The sequence below is a fragment of the Porites lutea genome, chromosome 4 (assembly GCF_958299795.1).
Source record: "Porites lutea chromosome 4, jaPorLute2.1, whole genome shotgun sequence".
In the NCBI taxonomy this organism is placed as follows: Eukaryota; Metazoa; Cnidaria; class Anthozoa; order Scleractinia; family Poritidae; genus Porites; species Porites lutea.
Window position 1 is genome coordinate 22,841,006 of NC_133204.1, and position 21,407 is coordinate 22,862,412.

Consider the following 21,407-nt stretch of genomic DNA (forward strand, 5'->3'; position numbering starts at 1 on the left):
ATTAAAACTACTGATAACAGTCAAATCTAAAAAAATACAGTCGACTGCCGATAACTTGAACCTTCAAGGGAAATCGAAAAAAGTTCGAGTTAGCGGGAGTTCGAGTTATCGGGAGATCGAAGCAAATAACTAGAAATGAGAAAATGGGATAGGGGTGGAATGCAAGTATCATGCACACTTCACAGGTTTGGCTTCATAAAGGACATATATTACAAGTTTACTTGTTTAGGGTTATGAATCTTGCTTGTTTGTTTCGCACATTTGCATGTAGTACGCCGTCCACGGATCACTGTTTCTTTCATCGGCCTACTCAGAGAGTTGAAGATGGAGCTCGACTTATTATGTTATATTTCCTCAGTCAGTAGTCAGCAAACAGGGAAACCCGACAACTGTTTTCTGTAAAAAATACCTGTTTGGAAAACTAAACATGGCCTAGAATTTTCTATTGGTTTAGGACGGCTAAAAATTTCAAGATGATCAATCCCATTCATGTTCAATTTTCGAAGCTTGTCTAATAAATTTCCTACGTTTTTCTGAACTTAAGTTTTTCACATTTCACTCCCCGTGTTGGGCTATTTTTCGTAGAAAAAGAAAACCTAAAATTTTCGGATTCTAAAATGTAATGGAAAGAGGAAAATAGAAAAATTCTCTCTGTCGTAAAACTTTTTAAAGTTTCATCTAAAATTTTCGGGAACATAATACTGAAGCCCTTATAATTTCGAAAAGACTCAAGTTCCCCTGGGATGACCGAACAGATACAATTTTTTTAGCGCCGCTTAGAATGTATTTCTAGGTATCTAAAAGTACTCTGGATAGCATAAAGAGTGTTTTCAATGTATTCAGAGGAAAACCGTCGATGAGTGACCTTGAGCAAAGGATTTTATTCTTATAGCACATTTTCAGTCAGGAAAGAGAGTGTACGTTCTTAATGTCAAATCAGTGGCACAAATAATTGTGCGCTTGTTCCCCTACCCCACCCCTAACCCTTATACATGATTCAGCTGGGAAACTCTGATCAAACGGCAGGCTTTACGTATCTTTTAAGCCGTTAAAAAAGAACTTTATGAATCATGCTTGTACTGTGCCTTTCAACCAGACTATATCAGAAATTCAGTAAGTAATTAGACGTCTGCATCCAGTTTGTTATTTGTTGTGCGAGGAACTGTACCCTGAAACGGTTCACCAGTTCAGCTGTGTAGACACTAGCCTACGGTTCGCATAAATCATTTAATGCCGATAATCAGTCAACTGATTCTTATTGGCTGAGTTTGAGAAACGATTGTCGGAAAAGTCAATGAGCCAAAGTTGTTGCTTTCTTAGCTGAAACAGATTGCGTTTTAGAGTATTTTTCGCGATCATGGACGTAGTTAATTGCTCCAACTACTTTTTATGTTAATATTCTGTAATTGGCTAAATACGTTACTATTACGTTCCTGTTTCCTTTTTAAAGTGATGACCGCCATAACAAAACGAGATAAATTCATAAATTCAAATTTGTTTTTTTACAGAGCATATTTTGAATGTCAGTACATGTTGTAAATTATTGAAGTACGTAGGCACAGGGAAACAGCAAACCTTGACGCAACTTAAGCTTTTCGATTACTAGGAAGTCTGGCTGTAAAATAGCTTGGAGCTCCAACATGAAGACACATTAAATAGGCTTAAAAGGAATTGCGTTCAATGCTGCTAACATAACCTTCTCCCATGTTGCATCTTAGTTCACTCAGAGCAACTCTTACACTTCTCTCCTGTTCTCCCCATTTCCGCAGTACATGCAGCCATCTATCGACTTGAACCAATTCTTATATACAACCGTTAATCGCCTCCACCCAATTAAGACCCTCTTACTCACCCGACAGCGAGCTTGAGGTCCGCGATGCAACAGCAAAAAAACAAAAAAAAAACACGTTTCGTGACTTGTAGTGGAAACCGAGAAAAATAGGTATAGATTAGACAGATGTTTATTTTTAAAAAAAGGGAGGCAATTATTGGCATCCAAATGAAATATTCATACCCAGAGAAGACAAAAACATTCGTTTAACACATTTCAGTTGAGAACTGAATGGAACAAAAATTATTACAATATTTTTTGGTCAAGCATTGCGACCAAAACAAACTTTTTTTAATTTTGGTGGTGCCAACATTGAAATACGGCAGCGCGCATACCAACTGCTAGATATTTTAAGTATCTTCATTGTTGGAACACTGTTTTCTATTTTGCCGGTGCGATTTGGGGTAGCATGGCCCCTGGCCGAGATCGAGGACTTTGCATCTAGCAACTAGAGCTTAGGATTTTAAATTGATTCAATCTATGACTCATTTTTATTCATTTAAAATATTTCGCCGTTTCTGATTGGCTCAAATCCTCTGAGCTAATTCTTTATAACCAGCCGACGTTGACCAAATTTGGAACGAGCAATATACCATCTACTCGATAGTATATTTGCGTTGAAACGAGGTTGATCGATGGTATATTTGCCTGGAACCGAGGCTTCGTGGGCAATAGTGAACTGGAACCGATATCCTAATACGAAATAGCGTTCCATTTCTGACTAAAACTGAACAGAAGAATTGCAGGCCTAGCAAATTTTGAGCAGTATCTGCAAGGCCAAAGTTTTGAAAAAAGTCTACGAGGAGGCAGGCTTGATAAGTACGTAGAAACATTTTTAATGAATAATAAAACAATTATTAAATTTGGCTTTCGCATGACACGGAGAATTACTTGTTTGCTGATCTCGGGGGGTCATCCACCTCAGTCATTCTCATCGATCTACGCAGTTTAATAATTGTGAATTTCTCGAAAGAAAGTAAACTGTGTTAGGCGTATCCTGGGGCAGGCAATAACAAGTCTAGACGAGCTAGGACAACAACATGCGGTGGACAGTAATACCGTGTATTAAAAAGCCAAAAATTCAACCGCGCTTTAAACTTATTATGAACCACTACTGAAGAAAATGAAACCGTCGTTCAAAATGGGACCCTAAAGTCTCCATCGAAGACTATTCATCGCAGTTTTGATTTACGCTGGAATCTTTCTCACTTTCCATCTCTTTTCAAACCATCCCTTCGTTATCATTATGGCAAAGGTACAAAAAGAAACGACCATGAAACTTTTATCATTTAACATTTTATTCCATCCCCTAAGCCATTCCTTAATACACTACAACGTTAATAAAACAGATTCTTTTTTTTTTTCACTGCTGGTTTCTTTACCCCTGGATGGTACTGTCAATGAACTGCCTCAGATGACGGACTTTAGCGTAAACACCATACGCATCTGGAGCAGCGCACCCTTTTCCAAAACTGGTTGCTCCCTCAACAAACCACTTGTTGTTGTACTGGCACACCAACGGACCACCACTGTCACCCTGACAACTGTCCTTACCGCCTTGCTTGAACCCTGCACACAACATGGAGTCGTGTAGATTACCGTAGGCTCCTTGGCAGACGGATTTCGACACAAGGGGCACCATGACTTCATGCAACACGTCTGGCTGATTTCCTCCAGATTCAAGAGTACCCCACCCACTGATTAAACACTGATTGTTGAGGTCATCCAAGGGCAAGTGATTACTGTTATCTCCCAGGCAGACCAACCCCACGCCCGGTCCCAATACAGCTTCTCGATTGAGCTTAATCAAAGCCATGTCGTTTTCAGTGTTGCCTTTAGCATTGTAATCAGGATGCCTCACAATTTTAATCACTTCGAATTCTTGAGTAGCGTCCTCTTTCACCTCCTTTCTATGAGCCCCCAACCTAGATACAAAAAAATTTGTAGTGTACAGCCGTACGCTTTTCCAGTAACAGATAATCTTAACAAACAAACCTGAGAAATTTTCTTTTTGCCATCTTATTGTTTTTTACACCCAACGGGCCATGGTTATTAATTCTCCGACACGTACGTAGGAATGAGCGCCGATAATTTTTTGTAACAGCAAGATGTAACTATACTGTTGCTGCCCTAAAATAAGCAGTAGACCTGCAAAGTTCTAAACCACTTATTTCACTGGTCAAAATAAGATGTATGAAGGCTCATGATACTACCTTCTATCAGCATTTAAATTCTGAACTACATACCAGATTTTAAAGCCGCCTGGTGATTCATTCTCGACGCAGTGAGCTGCAGTTAGAACCCATTGTTTGTGTATAAGCGAACCACCGCAGAATTGAGACCCAGATCGTAACATTGCCTGCCATGGAATGCTGTGCTTGACTGCCTCCTTTCCACCAACGATTCTTGAAACGGAACCGGAAGGGCGATCACCGCAAGGTGATGGAGCGCCAGAGGGAGTCGGCCCGGAAGAGCTGGGAATTGATGGAGCAGCTGTACTCATGGGCGGAGGAGGTGTTGGCGCTTAAATCAACAACAATAACAATCAAATGTCAATTTGAAAAAAAAAAAAACTGAATCCTTGTTAGCTAAGGGTGGAGTAAAAGGCGAGTTATTTGGAAAACGAGTAGCTTAGAACCGCGTTGAGCTGTACGTATATTAGCATTTCTTGTTTCGTTTTTCGCCCAAAATGTATATAGAGAAGTCGGAGTTATTGAAATCCTACTGCAAAGTGCATGGGCAAGCTCGATGTCTCCGTTTCTGATTAACTGAAAAGGGCCCCTGGCTAATTCTTCAAAACCAGTTAGCGTTCTCCAAAGAACTACTGCATGCATAAACACATTTTTAAACAAGAAACTCAAAAACAACCTGGTGGGTGACAACTGCCATTTGAATAATAGTTGTAAAAAAAAAATTTATTTCTTTAATTCTAAATTTTTTGAGGAACAAGCAAATGAAGACGTAATAAAATTATAATCAGGTGGGATAATGTTATACTACTAAAATCGCGCTAAAACTTTCGTATAGAAAGACGCCAACGATACTAGGAGAAAATACCTATAATTAGCTGAAAACTTTTATTTGTTATAATTCATTTATTTGTAGTAAGTTTTATTTCTCTTACAAACTTCGACAAACGCTTGAGCCGCCTGTGGTTTTACATACTCTCATTAGCGGTTCCATTTACGATCTTCCGATTGTTTAGAAAAAAATATTTTATAAAACGCCACCCAGCTACTTTGCGCTTTTCGTTACTTTATTTCTTTACTTTGTTTTTCATATTTGAGTATTGTCAGACTTACGTGTGCCGGATCCATCGTCACTCTCAACAAAATAGTCCACCTCAGGGCCACGCCTTGGATTGCCTTGAAAGAAAAATTCCAAAAAATTGTTAACAGGCTGTTAAGTGGAATTTACGAAGTCTTTGTAATAAAATCATTTTTATGCAAGATCAGTTCTGAAGAAAACACTTTCTTTTTCATCAGGCTCCCAAAAGGATAAGGATAATTCTGATATAGGATATATTTTAATACTGACCATTTTTTTTCGTAGTATTTTGCTTGGTATTGAGAGACTTTATTCAAGTAACCTACGTGGCAGGCGTCGGTTATAGTTAATTTGGTCAGCTTTCTCTCCTTTTCTCCACTGGTGCGCGCGAGCGTCCTTGAAATTTCTCCCTTCACCATAAAAAAAACCGGCGGCTGCCACGCAGGCTAAAGGATGTAACAAAAAAGAATTTCTTACCTTGTATACCGGCCAAGAATGCTGCCATTATAAAAGTTACAACGCTTTTCATTTTCAAATCAGCTCTCAAAGTCCCCTCAGCACTTGTTGAGTTCAGTAATAAACTATTGTCATGATTAGGCTAGCTTTATTTATAAGTAAAGTCCATTAAGTCCAGTCACTATATTATTTCTACAGATGCTCCACTTTCTAATAGGCAACATAGACTTTGTTGGTCTCGATAATTAGTTAATTTTACACAGGTCTCTAAGTTAAAGAAAAAGTAATGGTTTTTTCATATACTCATCAATGGTTTGTTTTTTTTCTTATTGGTTGTTTGTTGTAGTAAGTATAACATAAATTTATATAGTCCCTACTTCAAGAACAAATGACTGACAGGCCAGAAATGGTGTGTACTCTTTGACATGCCGAAAAAGTTAAAAGCAAGAAAACAAGCAATTAAAATGTCAGGGCTTACTTAATGTTTATTTGAGAGAAACAAGCAGCTATTTGGTCATACTTTCGCCTACAGCCTAAATAATTAATAAAAAGAGCCGCACTAAATTGAAAACGCGTTGTACGTTGCCTAAAATAATTCAGATAACTTGTTCGATCCAACCATAGTTAATCGAGTGGAATGGTTATGAAACCCGTCAGACTCCTTTGTTATATGTTTTTGTGGACCTGAAAGTGCACAACGTTCAAAAGAATTCCTATCATTTCGATTGTATTGACCAATAAAAACGTTGCATTAATTTATTCCGTAACAATTTGCCAACAGAAAACAAAGGATTGTGCACTTTCAGGGTGCTTCCAACATAAACTGCAGCACTGTTGTTTTTATCATTGATGTTTGCCGCTTTTCATAACCAGTTTCCTCTAATAACTATGATCCAACTACCCGGCAAAGGTGATTCTTTTGTCGATTCTCGACCGTGCACTGCAGCTATGAGTGGATAGCGGTTTTATGTCTTACTGATTGATTAGAAACGGTAAAATGCCTATTTTCCTTGATAATTTCTTGAGAAATAGCTGAAATGGCTTGTTTTCTTCTATATTAGCTTTGGTATTCTATTTGCTTTTTTTTCTTTGCCTGGACTGCATTAAAAAGGGTATTGATATACACTGTTGTTAAGACGCTACTCCCAATCTTACAGCTAAGTTAAGTTCAGAGTTTCAAACGATTTTAAAATTCACGTGGTCTTGTTACTTGCTAATGCACAACTTCGACCGTAAATTGCAAAGTTAAACTCGTTGTTTCTTTTTTCTTTCGGTGAATGGTATTCCCAAGTCTCAGCTTTTCTAGTTTTGCTTTGCGGGCTACAGGTTTACATCATACGACAAGGGTTACAACCTTAAACTACCTTGTTGTGACCTATTCACCACCGATTAAACCCAATTTGACCCAGTCTTGAGAGATGAAGGGCAAAAACACTTCGTTGGCTTTGTAAGCTGATCAAACATCGGTATGTAGCAATATCATTCGTCAAAAATGCGAAAAAACCAAAACGCATTAACTAGAAAGAAGAATGATGTTTGCCAGAATGACAGAACATCAATTACCTTTTTAGTTCCTGATGTTAATATCCACATTACAGCATATGCTTAACGGGAAAGGACGCTAACGATGAGTAATACAGCATGTTCATTAGCCGAAACATCCAACTTTGAATGTGGAAGGACACCCTCTAGCTGTTACAATTGATCCGTCATAAATTAAATTGTTATTTTATAGTGAACCTAGAGAACCCTAAGGAAACAACTGTTTCCCCTTTTGATCAAACTTTCTTTCCTCTCCTTATTTTATGCAGTTAAACATTTATTCATGGGGGTAATTCAAAGTTCTCTCTTGGGTCCGTAAGATTGGACTGTGTGGCGGAAATAAGGATGAATTATGAAAAAAAAGAAATACGTCTAAGGGCTCCTGAAGCAGTTTGTCCGCTAAACGGGCAGAAAAGGCAACTCCTCTTGCCTTACGGTGGAGGTTCTAGGTTTTAGCGAGTCCGGTTTACATCATATCATGGCCTCTTCTCATCAAACAAGACTGAGGCTGGTGATTAGGCCTTTCCCGATTGCGCTGAGCACCTTTTGAGCACTTTTTTGAGTTTGGAGCACTATTTTGCATTTTGAGCACCCTTAAGCACTTTTTCGCACTTTGGGCAACATTTGAGCAATATTTCACATTTCGAGCAAATTTCGAGCAACATATGTCTTTTAAAACATTTTAAAGCAAAAACTGTGTGTCGCTCGCAACGAGAATCGTGTTCCAGGTCATAAATTTGAATAACTAATGATGTTGTCAAGAATAAAAGACCGTTGTCATGGAAAGGCACGTGGACTTATCCTCACTGAGCGTGAAAACAGAAGTTTCTGATTGGCTGATGTATCATGCGTGTGTCATTCCAAATTTCTAAATCATCTGATGCTAGCACTGCTGAATTTATTTACAATTCGTAACCGGCTTTAGTTTTTTAAAAATATTATTGTTCTATATTCTATCAACCTTTCGTAACAACCTGTCGAATAACACTACGCAAAATAGATTGTTAATTACTTCAGTAAAAATTGACATATTTAAGAAAAGCTTACAGGTAACTGTTCACAACTTTTAGCTCTTTTTGAGCACTATTTTGAGATTTTGAGCACTTTTTGAGCACTTTTTAGCCATTTTTGCCAGCACTTTTTTAGGATTTTACGAGAGCAATCGGGAAAGGCCTACTGGTGATCGATCCTAAGTTTTTTCAGTCATCTTTCCAGTGCCTGTCCCTTGAAGTTTCAGACTGTGAACTGATGTACTGTAATGTACTATATCACAACAATACTAAAAATACACTAGGGTATCTAAAAGATAGTAATGCTGCGGCACATTCTGTTGATACTGGCATTAGTTAGGCAGTGAGAGAATCACAAATGACATTGAATGTCCTATTTACATGTTGGAAAGTACTAGAATAATTACTATCAGTCTATAGAAAGAACTCGTGGGAACGTTGTTTAGAAAATGATCAAGTGGTTATCAACTCTGGTTTTCCCACCGAAATTGTAGGAAACTAGAAATTCAGATCGTTTATCCATATATTTAATATACGGTGCACGATATTTTCTCTGGAAACACAATACTTTTCTTGCTGTTTGTTGCACTTTATTAAGTAACAGTTATTTAGCTATATATTTATAGAAAACAACAACACAAAAAACGGGAAAAAAAAGTGTCGCGTTCCCACGGGTGGAGTTCGCTGTGATGAACCACACGCTCCGTACTCGATTAAAGTTTGTTTATTGCAGTATCAATGAAGCATATGGTGAGAACTGAAAACATACATAGACACGCGTTACGCAAGAAAATACAACTAAAATTAAAAGGAAATCGACAGTAAAACAAACCTAAAATGAAAGACAAAAATGAAACAGAACTTACGTTATAGTTCCTCCAAGCGTATTAATGAAAGGAACAACAAAATAGGAAAAACTGAATGAAATAACTCCGTAAAAAACTCCTTGTACTCTCCGATAAGATCTGGTAAAAACTCCGAGGCTAGACAACCGTGATAGTAATGATATATGTCAAACCGGTAAAAAATTAACGAATTAAACAAAAATACAAACGAGCGTAACGCAATATACGATTTCACAACACTCCTCGCCCAAGGATTGAAAATCCTTGCTTCCGTCAACATTATATAAATCAAGTCCGTGGAATCAAATTATATTGTCCGCAAGATTAGGCTTCGTCTTCCCGTTTGAGTAGAACGACGAAACTGGAAATTGGTCGTTCGTAGGTCTTTACGTTTCCCGCTCTACATGAAGTCACTTTGGCACTCCGCACTTTGCCGTCGGTGCTCTGCGTTACTTCTGAAATCCTTCCGAGCGACCAGTCGTTTCTGGTTGTGTTGTCCTCCTTAACCAGGACTATGTCACCGACAGAGAGGTTGCGTTCGCGTTTCTGCCACCTCGATCTGTTCTGAAGGTTCTGCAGATACTCTCTTTTCCATCTGACCCAGAACTGATCGGCCAGGTATTGTGCCCTTCTCCACCAGTTACGGGCATACAGGTCCTGTGGCACGAAGTTACCAGGGTGGGGTGCTAGAGGGCGAGTCTTCATCGTAAGCAGCATGGCAGGGGTTAGTGGTTGCGGTTCGTGGATGTCAGAGGGTACTGCTGAAATAGGGCGGCTGTTGACGATTCCAGTCACCTCTGCCATGAGAGTCACTAGTAGTTCATGGGTGAGCTGTGCGCGTCCAATCCCCAGTAACATTCCGTCCAAAACGCGTCGTACAGTGCCAATCTGTCGCTCCCATACGCCTCCAAAATGCGATGCGTGTGGAGGGTTAAATATCCACTCGCAACCTTGTTCTGCTACAAACTTCTGGACTCGTGTTTGGTCCATCTCCGAAAGTGCTCGTTCCAACTGTGATTTTCCTCCAACAAAGTTAGTGCCACGATCACATCTGAGTTTCGTCACTGATCCACGAATGGCGAAGAAACGTCGCAGTGCGCAGATAAACGAGTTGGCGTCCATAGTTTCTAGTACCTCGATATAGATGGCACGACTACTCAGACAGGTGAAGATGAGGCCCCAGCGTTTTGCGTTTGCTGCACCACCTCTGAGTCTTCTTATTGAGATTTCCCAGGGGCCAAAGACATCGAAGCCGACATTTGTGAAGGGCGGGCTGGTCTCCGTTCGATCTGGTGGTAAGTTTGCCATGTGTTGCGTTAAGGTTGCTCCTCTCAACTTCTTGCAATTTACACAGGATTCAATAAGGCTGGATATCATTCGATGAGCTCCGACAACCCAGTAGCCGGCTTCGCGAACTGCCCCGCTCGTGATGAGGCGTCCTTGGTGATGGACACTTTCGTGGAAGTGGCGGATGATCAACTCTGATACATGATGACCTTTTGGTAAAATGACTGGGTGTTTCTCTTGATATTCGAGCGTCGAGTTTTCGAGACGGCCTCCGACGCGGAGTAGTCCATTAGAATCTACCAAGGGATCAAGTTGCAATAGGTTTGAATGCTTTGGAACTGATTTCTCCATTTTAGCTGATGACAACCCTTTAAGCTCTGCGGGGAAGACTTCTTTCTGTACTGCCTTGATTACAACCTGGCCAGCTTGTTCGAGTTCGGCTGCGGACGGAGTAGGCCGGGGGATGACTGGCTTGTTTGAGAGCGCTTGATTTCTCTCCTTGAACTTTCTTATGAACGCAATAAGACTTGCAATTGCGCGCCTCAGGAAGGACCAGCTGGAAAAGCGCTTGAATCTCTCGCAGCCAAGACTCTGGGGTGAGTGTGTTGCAGTGGCACAGGTGATAACTTCTCTTTTCACCTCTGGGTCGCTTTCATTGAGGGGTACCTCCAGGAGTGAAGCTTGAGGCTGGAGCTGCGAGTTTCGTAGAAATTCAGGTCCAAGTATCCATGGTGATTCTGCCAGTTTCTCTGGGGTAACGCAGCGAGTTGCGAGGTCAGCAGGATTTCTTGCAGTGTCGATGTATCTCCATTGACTTGGTGCAGTTGCGTTACGGATCTGCTGGACGCGGTTCGCGACGTAGACGTAGAATCTTCTACTTTCGTTCTGTATGTAGCCAAGTACAACCTTCGAGTCTGAGTAGTAGATTTCTTCATCAATTTGAGCGTCAAGCTCCCTGCGAATCATCATTACGGCTTGTGTTGCAAGTACTGCGCTGCACAACTCTAATCTAGGGATGCTCGTCGTGTGAGTTGGTGCCATCTTAGATCGTCCGAACAGAAGAGAAACGCTTACAACTCCATCATCGTTGAATTCGCGCAGGTACACGGCAGCTCCGATGGCCTCCTTACTTGCGTCAGAAAACGCGTGTATCTCCCTTCTTGTGACAGTGCCGAATCCTTTGGGGTGATGGCAACGAGGAATCAATACTTCTTCCAGTTTGGGGAGTGCGTCTCTCCATCGACTCCAGCGGTGTTTCATCTTCTCCGGAAGTGGATCGTCCCATCCAAGAGGATCATTACCGTTCACCTTCTTCCCCATGATAACGAGCTGCTGTAGTATTAGTTTCCCTTCCAGGATGACTGGGGATACAAATCCCAGGGGGTCGTACACCGAGTTTATGACAGACAGAACTCCTCTCCGTGTGAAGGGCTTTTCTGGCAGGGAGACATGGAAGGTGAAATGGTCCTTCTCGATGTTCCAGTGGACCCCAAGAGAGCGTTGCGATGGTAGTACATCACGGCGTAGGTCTAGATCTTTGACGTTCTTGGCGCGATCTTCTGCTGGGAAGGCTTCCATGACGAGGACCGAGTTGGAGACTACTTTGTGTAAGCGTAGATTCGCGGTCGCTAACATGGCTTGGGCGTTTCTGATGAGGGTAATAGCTTCGTTCTCCGTGGGGCGCGAGGTCAGCCCGTCGTCTACATAAAAGTTTCTGTGGACGAAGTCTCTTGTTTCTTTCCCGTATTTCTCCTCGCCGTCGTCTGCTGTTTTTCGTAGCCCAAAGGTGGCTATAGCAGGACTTGGCCCGTTACCGAACAGGTGCACTGTCATCTTGTTCTCTATGATTTGCTTGGACGGATCGTTATCTTTAAACCAAAGGAATCGAAGAAAGTTCTGATGCTTTGGGTCCACGTGAAACGAGTGGAACATTTGTTCAATGTCGCACATCGCGGCAATGTTATCCTGACGAAAGCGGATTAACACTCCAACAAGGCTATTCATAAGGTCGGGACCTGGAAGAAGTTCTTTATTGAGGGAGACTCCTTGGAACTCGGCTGACGAATCGAACACCACGCGGATCTGATCCGGTTTCCTGGGATGGTACACCCCAAAGTGAGGTAAGTACCATGTGCGTCCCTCGCCTCTGACTCCTGCCACGTGCTCTCGCTCCGATTCGGTGAGTTTCAATGGTTCTTTCTTATTGGGATAGTCGTTTGGTGTTAACAACTCGTACTGTGGCACTGGAACCGCATGACCGCGTTCGAAGACTTTGCCCATGAACTGGAAGTAATCTTCTTTCATCTTTGGCTTTCTATTGAGGGTGCGAAGCAGGCCGTTAAGGCGGTTGACAGCCAAAGGTCGGTTGTTAGGCATCGAGGCGGTAGGTGAGCGAAACGGTAGCGGCATCTCCCAGTTTCCCTGTTGGTTCTTGCGAGTCCCCGTCTCCATTATTTTCAGGAAGCGTTTGTCTTCTTGCGACATACTGACCAAATTGTCGCCGGGTGTCGATTGAAAGAGGTTGTCTCCGATTTCTCCTTTCTCTGCATATCTTTCTTTAACCTGGAAATGATTTGGGCAGGGCACGATTTCACTTTCGTCAGCATGATGATGTGAAGCTTGCACGTTCCGAGGATAACTGGTAACAAGCCTGTCTACACGCTCCAATGATGTGCGGTGTGCTGAGATGTGGACTGGACCACCGACTCGATCTAAACACATTTGGCCCGAGATGGTCCAGCCTAGGTCTAGTTTCTGGGCCCATGGCGCTCCTTTAGGTCCGTTTCTGCTAGCTCTTATCTTCAACAGCTCCGGCGCGTCTCTTCCGATAAGGATCTCGACACTCGCCTTAGGGTCGTAAGGCGGGATTTCATCTGCAATCTCCTTGAGGTGAGAAAACTGTCTGGCCATCTCTGGTGTTGCGATTTCGCGCTTGTCCTCAGGGATGTTTGTGCACTCGACGAGTTGGGGTAGCTTCGCAATTATGCCGGTCAGAGAGCGTAGCACAACACCGGAAATTCGCCGTCCAGACTTTTCTTCTCTTCCACCGCTGCAGGTCGTCAGGAAGTACTTCACAATCGGTCCGGTTGCGCCCAACCTATTCGCTAGGTTTGGAGTTATCATAGAAGCATTGCTCTGGTCGTCTATGATTGCGTACGTGCGATGGGACTGCTGAGGGCGATTCTCACAGAGAACGTCAACGAGAACAATCTTGCTACAAGACACTCCGCCGCTGAAGGGGTTGTGGCAAACCGAAGTGCAGGCCGTTTTAAGCTCCTCGCCGTGCTCCGTACGTGTCGTGCCAGGCTTCTCTTTGTGAAGTGCCGTGGGATGACGGTCGTCCCCGCATTTGGCGCATTTCACGGTTGCGTTGCATTCGCTCGATCTATGTCCTGCTGATAAACAGCGAAAAGACAGTCCTGCTTTGAGAACACATTCGTTTCTGACTTCTAGTGCTTGTTTTTCGAAGGCTTTGCATTCAGTTAAAAGGTGTCCTTTTCGCTGGTGATAATGACAGTACTTCTCTTCTCCAAGCTCGGGCTCCTTCTTTGGCTCTTTTTTGCCGTCCAAGCCTGTCTTGAGGACTCTCCTATTTGAGTCAGCGTCTGTTTCGGGAGGTCGTGGTCTGTGTTCGCGGCCTTTCGGTTTACAGTTACTAGGCTGAGCTGCTGCCAAGACGTTCGGGTGATTCTTTAATCGAGCTTGTTCTTGGACCATTGCAGCAAAGTCTTTGAAGCTAGGGTAGGCGTCGTCGTATTTCTCTGCATACTGGACTACCCGCTTTTCCCATTTCGAGCGAAGAGAGTAGGGTAAGTTCTCGACAATAGGGCCTATCGCGGTTAAGTAGTTCAGGCACCCGAGTCCTGGAAGAAAATCCAATTGGTTGTCCACGTCAGCACATACGTCGGCGAAAGCCTGAAGCTTGTCGCTATCTTCTCCTCCAAATTTGGCCGCTGTCTGAAGTCGTACTAAGAGAACGTTAGTGATGGCGGCGGTATTCCCGAAGCGCCTCTCCAGCTCCTTCCACACGTCGCGCAAGGCGTGGGCAGGATTCCTATATTGTCTCTGACGGTAGTTATTAACTACTTTTTGTGCATCTCCTTTTGTATAGCTTCTTAAGTAGTTGATCTCCTGATCCGGTGACACGTTTGCATCTTTTATCATGGCACGAAAAGCACTTTTCCATGGGTGGAAGAGTGTCACGTCTCCTGTGAATATCTCCGGGTGGCACTTAGGAAGGTGCTGTCGCGCTAACGTTGCAACTAGCCTTTCATTTACTGTCGTGAGATCATCTGTGGGAGTCGACGCGAAGGGATTTGTTCCTCGGAGGCCAAAAAGGGGCGTGTTTCCTGTAACACTTTTCCCTGGCGGTGACTTTTCAAAGCTGGCAGCGTTTGTGCTGGGTAAGGGCTCTTCTTTTGCGCATGAGCGAGCATTCGTTAGTTCGCTTCGAATGAGCTTAGTGTGTGATACCTTTCCCGAGTTGTGTTGGGGGCTTGGGTACCCTGTGCGATCCAGTGTCTCCATAGTCCCTTGTGCATTAATCCAGGCTCGCGTTATCTCTTGTGTGTCGACAGAGTTGTCCAAACCTGGGATAGTAACCATAGTGGCTTTCTCGTCTTCCTCCTCGATAGACTGCTCAATAGCTTTTAGTTTGGCCTCTGCGATTGCCAGCTTCTTATTTGCTGTTAACACGGCTTTGTCGCACTCGAATCTTGCCCTCTGAGACTGACGTTTTCTCTCTTCTTCGGCTTCCATTTCAATTCTCTCCCTTTCTTTCTCGGCCAGTAATCGGTCATATTCCGCTTCTTGTCTCGCTGCAGCGGCTTCGGCCAAGGCTTTCCTTCTTGCCGCGCTAGACGAGGTAGACGCGCGAGACGAGAGGGTTGAACGCGTTCGCGAATGTTTCCGATAACTTTGCGAAGCAGAATCCATTTTTTCGCTTAAAAGTGGCTCCATGGGATTTTCCGAATTGTTTCCTATATCTAAACTCCCGCTCCTTTGTGCCATGTTAACATATATCGGCGAAAATATACGAATACTGATCTTGGGGGCGGTGCGCCATGTGCTATTGCATAACCAAGTTGCTTGCTTGTTGCGATTCTTAGAACTCCAGTAGAATAGGTCGAGATAATCTTCTCACTAAAACTTCTCACTGTCGCGTTCCCACGGGTGGAGTTCGCTGTGATCAACCACACGCTCCGTACTCGATTAAAGTTTGTTTATTGCAGTATCAATGAAGCATATGGTGAGAACTGAAAACATACATAGACACGCGTTACGCAAGAAAATACAACTAAAATTAAAAGGAAATCGACAGTAAAACAAACCTAAAATGAAAGACAAAAATGAAACAGAACTTACGTTATAGTTCCTCCAAGCGTATTAATGAAAGGAACAACAAAATAGGAAAAACTGAATGAAATAACTCCGTAAAAAACTCCTTGTACTCTCCGATAAGATCTGGTAAAAACTCCGAGGCTAGACAACTGTGATAGTAATGATATATGTCAAACCGGTAAAAAATTAACGAATTAAACAAAAATACAAACGAGCGTAACGCAATATACGATTTCACAACAAAAAGAAAGAATGAAACAAATAACTCAGTAGGATTCGAACCCGGCACCTTCGACTCGACGCGACTACACTTAACCACTACACCACAGAAACTGATTACGTAGTCGTTAGGAAAAGTCGTTCATTTTATTCCTTTTCCATGAAACTTCCGCCGGCAAGATGATCGCCAGCCGCATTAACCGAGCCATTAACAGTGAAAAAACAATGTAAACGCGTATTCCATGGCAATAAATGAATGAAAGAACATAATTATGCTTTTCAAAACGCCGATACACGTCCTCGTCTGCAAAGTAGGACACAAAACATATGTTTTGTTATCTCGATTTCCGCTGTTATTTTGAAGCGAATGGTCAAAATCATACAGTTTCTTAACAATATCATTGCATGACATTTTCTCACTTTCACATCACCTTCTAGCAAGCTGGAATTTGTATATCCCCCGTGTTGCGGAGTCGAAGAGCAAAAAAGGCTCTTGGATTGAAATCCAATCCCCAAGTTAACCATCGAACTCATCTGAAAGACTCCTGCGTGTCTTAAAATTTGGTAAGACCTCTAACCGTGCTGTAGAAAATTTGCCACAAAGAAAACTCTAAGTCTGAGCAGCGAACGACGCACTCTCTCACCCACCGAACTTCCCCGTGTTTTTATTTGAGTTGTTCGTGGCGCAATGCACTCTGGTTAAATGCAATGCATTGTGGTAAAAAGTGTGGTTAAATGCAATGCATTGTGGTAAAAAGTGATGAATTCGAGAATTCGTCGCCCCTTATATATTTCCTTTAAATCCTGATTATGTTGCTGCTCGCTCCCTTCGGTAGCTCCGCAGCAACTAGATTATTTTGTCAAGTCAATCACATGGCTAATAGCTTAAAATTTTTTCAAAAGCGCCGAGTTACCGCAAGTTTTATAACGGCTCTTACGTACAGCTTAAATAATGGCCTGGAGGGCAGGACCGCGGGTTATTCTGAAATTAAAGACAAGACACTCTACATATGGTCTGACTACGGGACAGTTCTGATTAACTGTGGAATTCTCATTACGACTGGACTGGCCTGCCCTTTAAATTCTGAAAAATGGTAGGCGACCTTACAGCATCTGTGTGTATCGTCATTTCAGTTTTATAGATAATTCAGTGGCAGTACTATAGAGTCTTTGTAGTTCAGTCCAAGGAATAAGTCCTTCTGGGCGATTTCTTTAGCGATGTTCACCTGAATCCTCTTCAAGTAGTCATCAGCACATTTAAAGACATTGCCAAAGGCTCCAATTTTACAATTCGAGTGATGTTTCACAGTCCACCACATTTCTCTAAGTATCTCGCTGAGTGTACGGCCTTTTCTGGGATTTCTACATAATAAGACAATGTAATTTGATGTGATGCACAACGGGGACGGCTAGGGGACTTCAGCCCCCAACCTTTTCGGAAAAAAAAATGGCGTAAAGGGAATAAGTCTCTCCTCGGCATCCTCATAAAAGTCACAAGTTCACTTCAACTCCCCTAAACTTGAAAAAGTAGCGCTCTACTCGTGTGAAGGTGGTAAAACCAGTGACAAAAGTTAAAGTTCAACCTGGTTCGTCAGTGAAGGGGTTCGGTGTGAACGAAATGTCCCGTCAAAGTTTTCAGCGGCTTGAAAATTTTTACTTGGAAACTGAAAAAACAACAGCAAAGTGCTTCATAAAAATCAACCGCAATGTAACTATAGGAAAGAAATGGAGGAAGATAATTATTACTAAAAGATGTTCAGCACCTGGTTTAGGATCGTTTTTTTAGTAGTTTATTTTGTTTGAGTGGTTGTTGTGGTATTCTACGTTTTTGGCTTTAAAATCAGAAAAGATGGAGAATTTAGAGAAATTATGTGATTTACAGCCTCGTCTTGTTCTTTGTGGTTCACTCATGGTTTCAGTCGAGAGCACGCCTTTTCATTGGCCAGTTTTCACTTATTTGACAGTTGTCGAAAGATAAATTGAAGACACTGCTTCTGAATTTTTCTTTTACCCCTTCCTCACTGTAAAACAAACCGATAGAGAGTGAATATCGTCATCTTATATATTTGTAATAAATTTATATAGGAGCAGGAGCCGATTACCCTGGTAGGAGCTATAATCGAGGCTGGTTTATGTCCAAATACAATCAAATTTTTCTCACTTTCCGTCGCCCCATCGCCCCGCCCGCTCTCCGTGAGTACTCAGTGCCTTGGGTGCTAAATAGGCGCGCAAAGCATGCTACAAGAAAGCGGACTTCACGTCTTCCATGTTTTTCCTGCGGTCAGGAGGAGATTGGAGGTGTTGTTGGTGGATTTTTCCTCGCTTTATCCTGTCTATAGCTGCCTTTACTGTCAGTAGTCTGCTTCGGCAGCGACTTGTTAACAATTTCGCCGCACAAGAAAAAGGAAAATCACAATCCAAATCAAAATAATCCAGGGAAATTCACCAAGCAGCCCTGTACGTATTTATTTAACGCTACACTTAGTCAAACGGCGATTGCTTGTCATGTCATTGACCGCAGTTGTTTTTAACGTCCTTTTCCTCTACTTTAATCGTAGTGGAAGATGCACAATATTTGTAGTAACTAAAAAACATAGAGTAACCATAAGATATGTTACACGTAGGCTCCAGCCATGAAAGCTATATATATATTTTTTATGCAAACGTTACACTCAATTCCCTTTGAATATTTTAGTTTGCATAAGCTTATTTGCAGCACCAATACAATATATATTCTATTTTGCAGAAGCACCTGCCATTGATTTTGCTTAACCTAGAACTGCTTTTCAAATTTATTTCAATATTTGCCTTTATATTGGTGGAGTAAAATTGTCGGTAGGCACTGCACTGCTAAACTCTGAATATTTTGTAAATTGGTAAAATCATTAAATGGATTTTACACATGATGGGCTTCGTTTAAACTAATGTCACAACACGAGAATTAGTTGTGTGTGAACCATTCTTTGCATAAATGTCCAATTTACTTTGTTCTCTGTGGTTACAAGATTTTGTTTTAGACCTTTTTACTTGCTGGTGATTAAATCTTTCAACTTCATTTGCAATATATTGAACTTTCTTAGATACGAGAAGTGTTTGCTTATCCTCGTGAAGCAAGCCCCCAAAGGGCCGAGGAAATGTGAGGTTAATAAATTTGTTGAAATTTGTGTTACATGTGGACTGCTCGCGGATTGGTTAGCAAGACCTGATTTGGCTTTTACCTTTAGTTATTTCTATATGCTGTAAACTGCCACTTATAAGCCCTGGGGCCCATTTCTCCAAAGTCCCGTAATTTACTTGCCCATTAACTTATCGGAACTGTTATCGGAAAACTTTATTGGGCCCAAAGTTGTGTTTCTCGAAGCACCCATACACTTTCCCAGCCGTTAGAGAATGACAGACCTTCTGACCCAAATATTTAAATTTTAAATTGCCATCAGTTTATGTTCCTGTTTTCTTTAGTGAGCTCACTAGAACTAAATAACATCGTGCCATAGCTATTTCTAAGTTTGGTTTTTATTTCATTGTTAAATGAGTATTTACCACTTAGTTAATGTGAGGCATTTATATCAAAAGAAAATCTGATGTATTTGTGGCTATTTTTGCTGCGTGTTAGTCTACAGTCGGTGATCTACTGTTGTGGTCATTGAACTAATGGTGTGGTTATAGAGTGCTAAAGTGATGACGTCATAAAAATGAAATTACTGAAATTATGGGATTTGTCAGGATATTCTGAAAGAACAATGTCCAAGAGGCCTACTTGCCAAAAATCAGCATTTCGGGGCAAATTTTCTCTGAGATCGTAGCCCAGTTATACTCAGGAAACTCAGTACAAACCCTTCAAATTTTTTTTTGGGTTGACCCCAAAAAAATTTAGAAGGGTTTGTATGGAGTTTTCTAAGCATAACTGGGCTATGATCTCAGAGACAATTTGCCCCGTAATGCTCATTTTTGGCAAGTAGGCCTCTTGGACATTGTTCTTTCATAATATCCTGACGAATCCCATAATTTCAGAAATTTCATTTTTATGACGTTACACTCTAGTACTCTATTGAACTGTTGCCCTTTGGGCAAGTTAAGAACAGAAAATCACCAGCCCGATAACAAAATCCACTAGCCCCGGGCTATCAGACACTATTTTCTTTGCATGCTGAATTGGAGGTATTGTTGCTAACAGGTAATGGGCCTATAATTGGGGGGTTTAAAAATTGGGAGGGCTTATAAATGGCAGTTTATGGTATATAATAATGTGATTGGGTGCTTGCATTGAAAACAGTAAAAAAGACTTTTTTTTTTTATCTTTATTGTACTACTACATGCTATTTCCCTGATCCTTCCTTCCATCCTTGAATTACTGTGGATTTCATCACACAAAGTAACAATTCACAAAACACAACTGAGATTTGATAACAGTGGTTTTAACAGTCTTCCCAAACTCATACTTCAGATATTATTATATCAGTTTACTTGGTCTACTGCTTCCCTAAAGTTTTTAAATTAGTATCATTTCTAATAATATTATCCAGGGAGCCAGCAGTGTATAGTGACTATAAGCTGCGACAGTGGATGGACTGGCATACTTGATGTTCGCTTTGATGAGGCAGGAACTTTGGGAGATGATGGAGGAGGGGGTGATGATGAAGATGGTATATCCTTCCTTCAGCTATTTGCTGTAAGTATTGTCTTAACTTGTAGGGTTGAGCATAAGATCTTATTTATAAATAATACAGAAATTAGTTTCCCTTCAGAATGATCTGTAACATAACTTAACAGCTTAAAAAATACACTGTGAATCACGCGACAAAACTCCATCACTTGAAAAAGATTCTGTGACGGAATCGAAAGCTTGTGTATGCTAATAACTTTTCTATGCTGGAATTTGAAACCTCCATTTGCTCTAAATGTCATTATAACAGGTTTAAGCAACTCTTTCTTGGCTATTGTATTAATGTAAATTTTGTGGACTCATTTTCTAGGATTCAAAAGTAGCATTAGAGAAGGAAGATGACCATCAGGTTCTCAAGTCATTTCTGTACAAGTTTCACCTTAAGAATGGTGATCACTCCTTAGCAGAGTGGAGAGCTGTGTTACAGGATGGCCAGCTTTATGTAGAAGTGCCTGAAGGAGAACTTCCTGTGGGGAGTAAAGAATGGTAATTATTGTGCCTCGTAAACATAGTTCAAGTTCTGAATCTGTCAAACAATTACCGGTAAAAGGAGAAAGAGATAGCTTGGTTTACTACATGATACGTGGGTACTCATTTGCTCAATGTATAAGCTTTGCCCATGCATCTCTGATCATCACAAACTTCTATAAGGCAGACACCTAGAGATGGTCCCTGTCTTATTGTGTGGTTCCAGAAAATATCCATACCCCCACCACGGAAGACTCTTTGATTTGCACCCCCCACCCCCCAGGATTTTCCGTTCCAGTGGGTCTTTGATGACCCCCCCTCCCCCCAGGAATTTCCAGAATTTTAAAACGGGCACTTCGCTTACCATCCTTTGGAAATTCAAAGTGGTTTTGGTGCTTTAAAAACAAAGAAAGTGATTACTAACTCAGTCAGTTACGAAGATACGGTAGAATCTTATTACAACAGTGTCTGTCTGAGAG

At 41.7% G+C, this 21,407-nt stretch overlaps 3 protein-coding genes across 3 annotated transcripts in view; 1 reads left to right on the forward strand and 2 right to left on the reverse strand.

Moving 5' to 3' along the window:
* Positions 1 to 3,141: 3,141 nt before the first annotated feature.
* LOC140932947 (trypsin-3-like) lies at positions 3,142 to 5,205 on the reverse strand. The gene is made up of 3 exons (XM_073382456.1): positions 5,134 to 5,205; positions 4,078 to 4,354; positions 3,142 to 3,756 (listed from the first exon to the last, which is right to left on the reverse strand). The coding sequence occupies exons 2-3, from the start codon at positions 4,332 to 4,334 to the stop codon at positions 3,210 to 3,212; spliced, it is 804 nt and encodes a 267-aa protein (XP_073238557.1). The 5' UTR covers positions 4,335 to 4,354; positions 5,134 to 5,205; the 3' UTR covers positions 3,142 to 3,209.
* A 4,070-nt stretch (positions 5,206 to 9,275) lies between these two features.
* On the reverse strand, positions 9,276 to 15,647 carry LOC140934411 (uncharacterized). Its single transcript, XM_073384037.1, has 2 exons — positions 15,603 to 15,647; positions 9,276 to 15,493 (listed from the first exon to the last, which is right to left on the reverse strand). The coding sequence occupies exon 2, from the start codon at positions 15,246 to 15,248 to the stop codon at positions 9,276 to 9,278; it is 5,973 nt and encodes a 1,990-aa protein (XP_073240138.1). The 5' UTR covers positions 15,249 to 15,493; positions 15,603 to 15,647.
* Positions 15,648 to 17,415: 1,768 nt separating this feature from the next.
* LOC140934412 (ornithine decarboxylase antizyme 2-like) overlaps positions 17,416 to 21,407 on the forward strand; it is a 6,219-nt gene continuing 2,227 nt past the window's right edge. The window contains exons 1-4 of the mRNA XM_073384039.1: positions 17,416 to 17,505; positions 18,137 to 18,254; positions 20,321 to 20,466; positions 20,771 to 20,946. Of these exons, the coding sequence (XP_073240140.1) occupies positions 17,416 to 17,505; positions 18,137 to 18,254; positions 20,321 to 20,466; positions 20,771 to 20,946 (530 nt within the window). The remainder of the gene's footprint in view (positions 17,506 to 18,136; positions 18,255 to 20,320; positions 20,467 to 20,770; positions 20,947 to 21,407) is intronic.

What these genes read in the sequence shown, in the direction of transcription:
- LOC140934411 (XM_073384037.1), bottom strand. Translation starts at nt 15,248, where the DNA reads ATGGCACAAAGGAGCGGGAGTTTAGATATAGGAAACAATTCGGAAAAT.
- LOC140932947 (XM_073382456.1), bottom strand. Translation starts at nt 4,334, where the DNA reads ATGAGTACAGCTGCTCCATCAATTCCCAGCTCTTCCGGGCCGACTCCC. An exon ending in CCAGGCGGCTTTAAAATCTG is followed by an intron (nt 3,757 to 4,077) that starts GTATGTAGTTCA and finishes TTTTGTATCTAG; the next exon opens with GTTGGGGGCTCATAGAAAGG.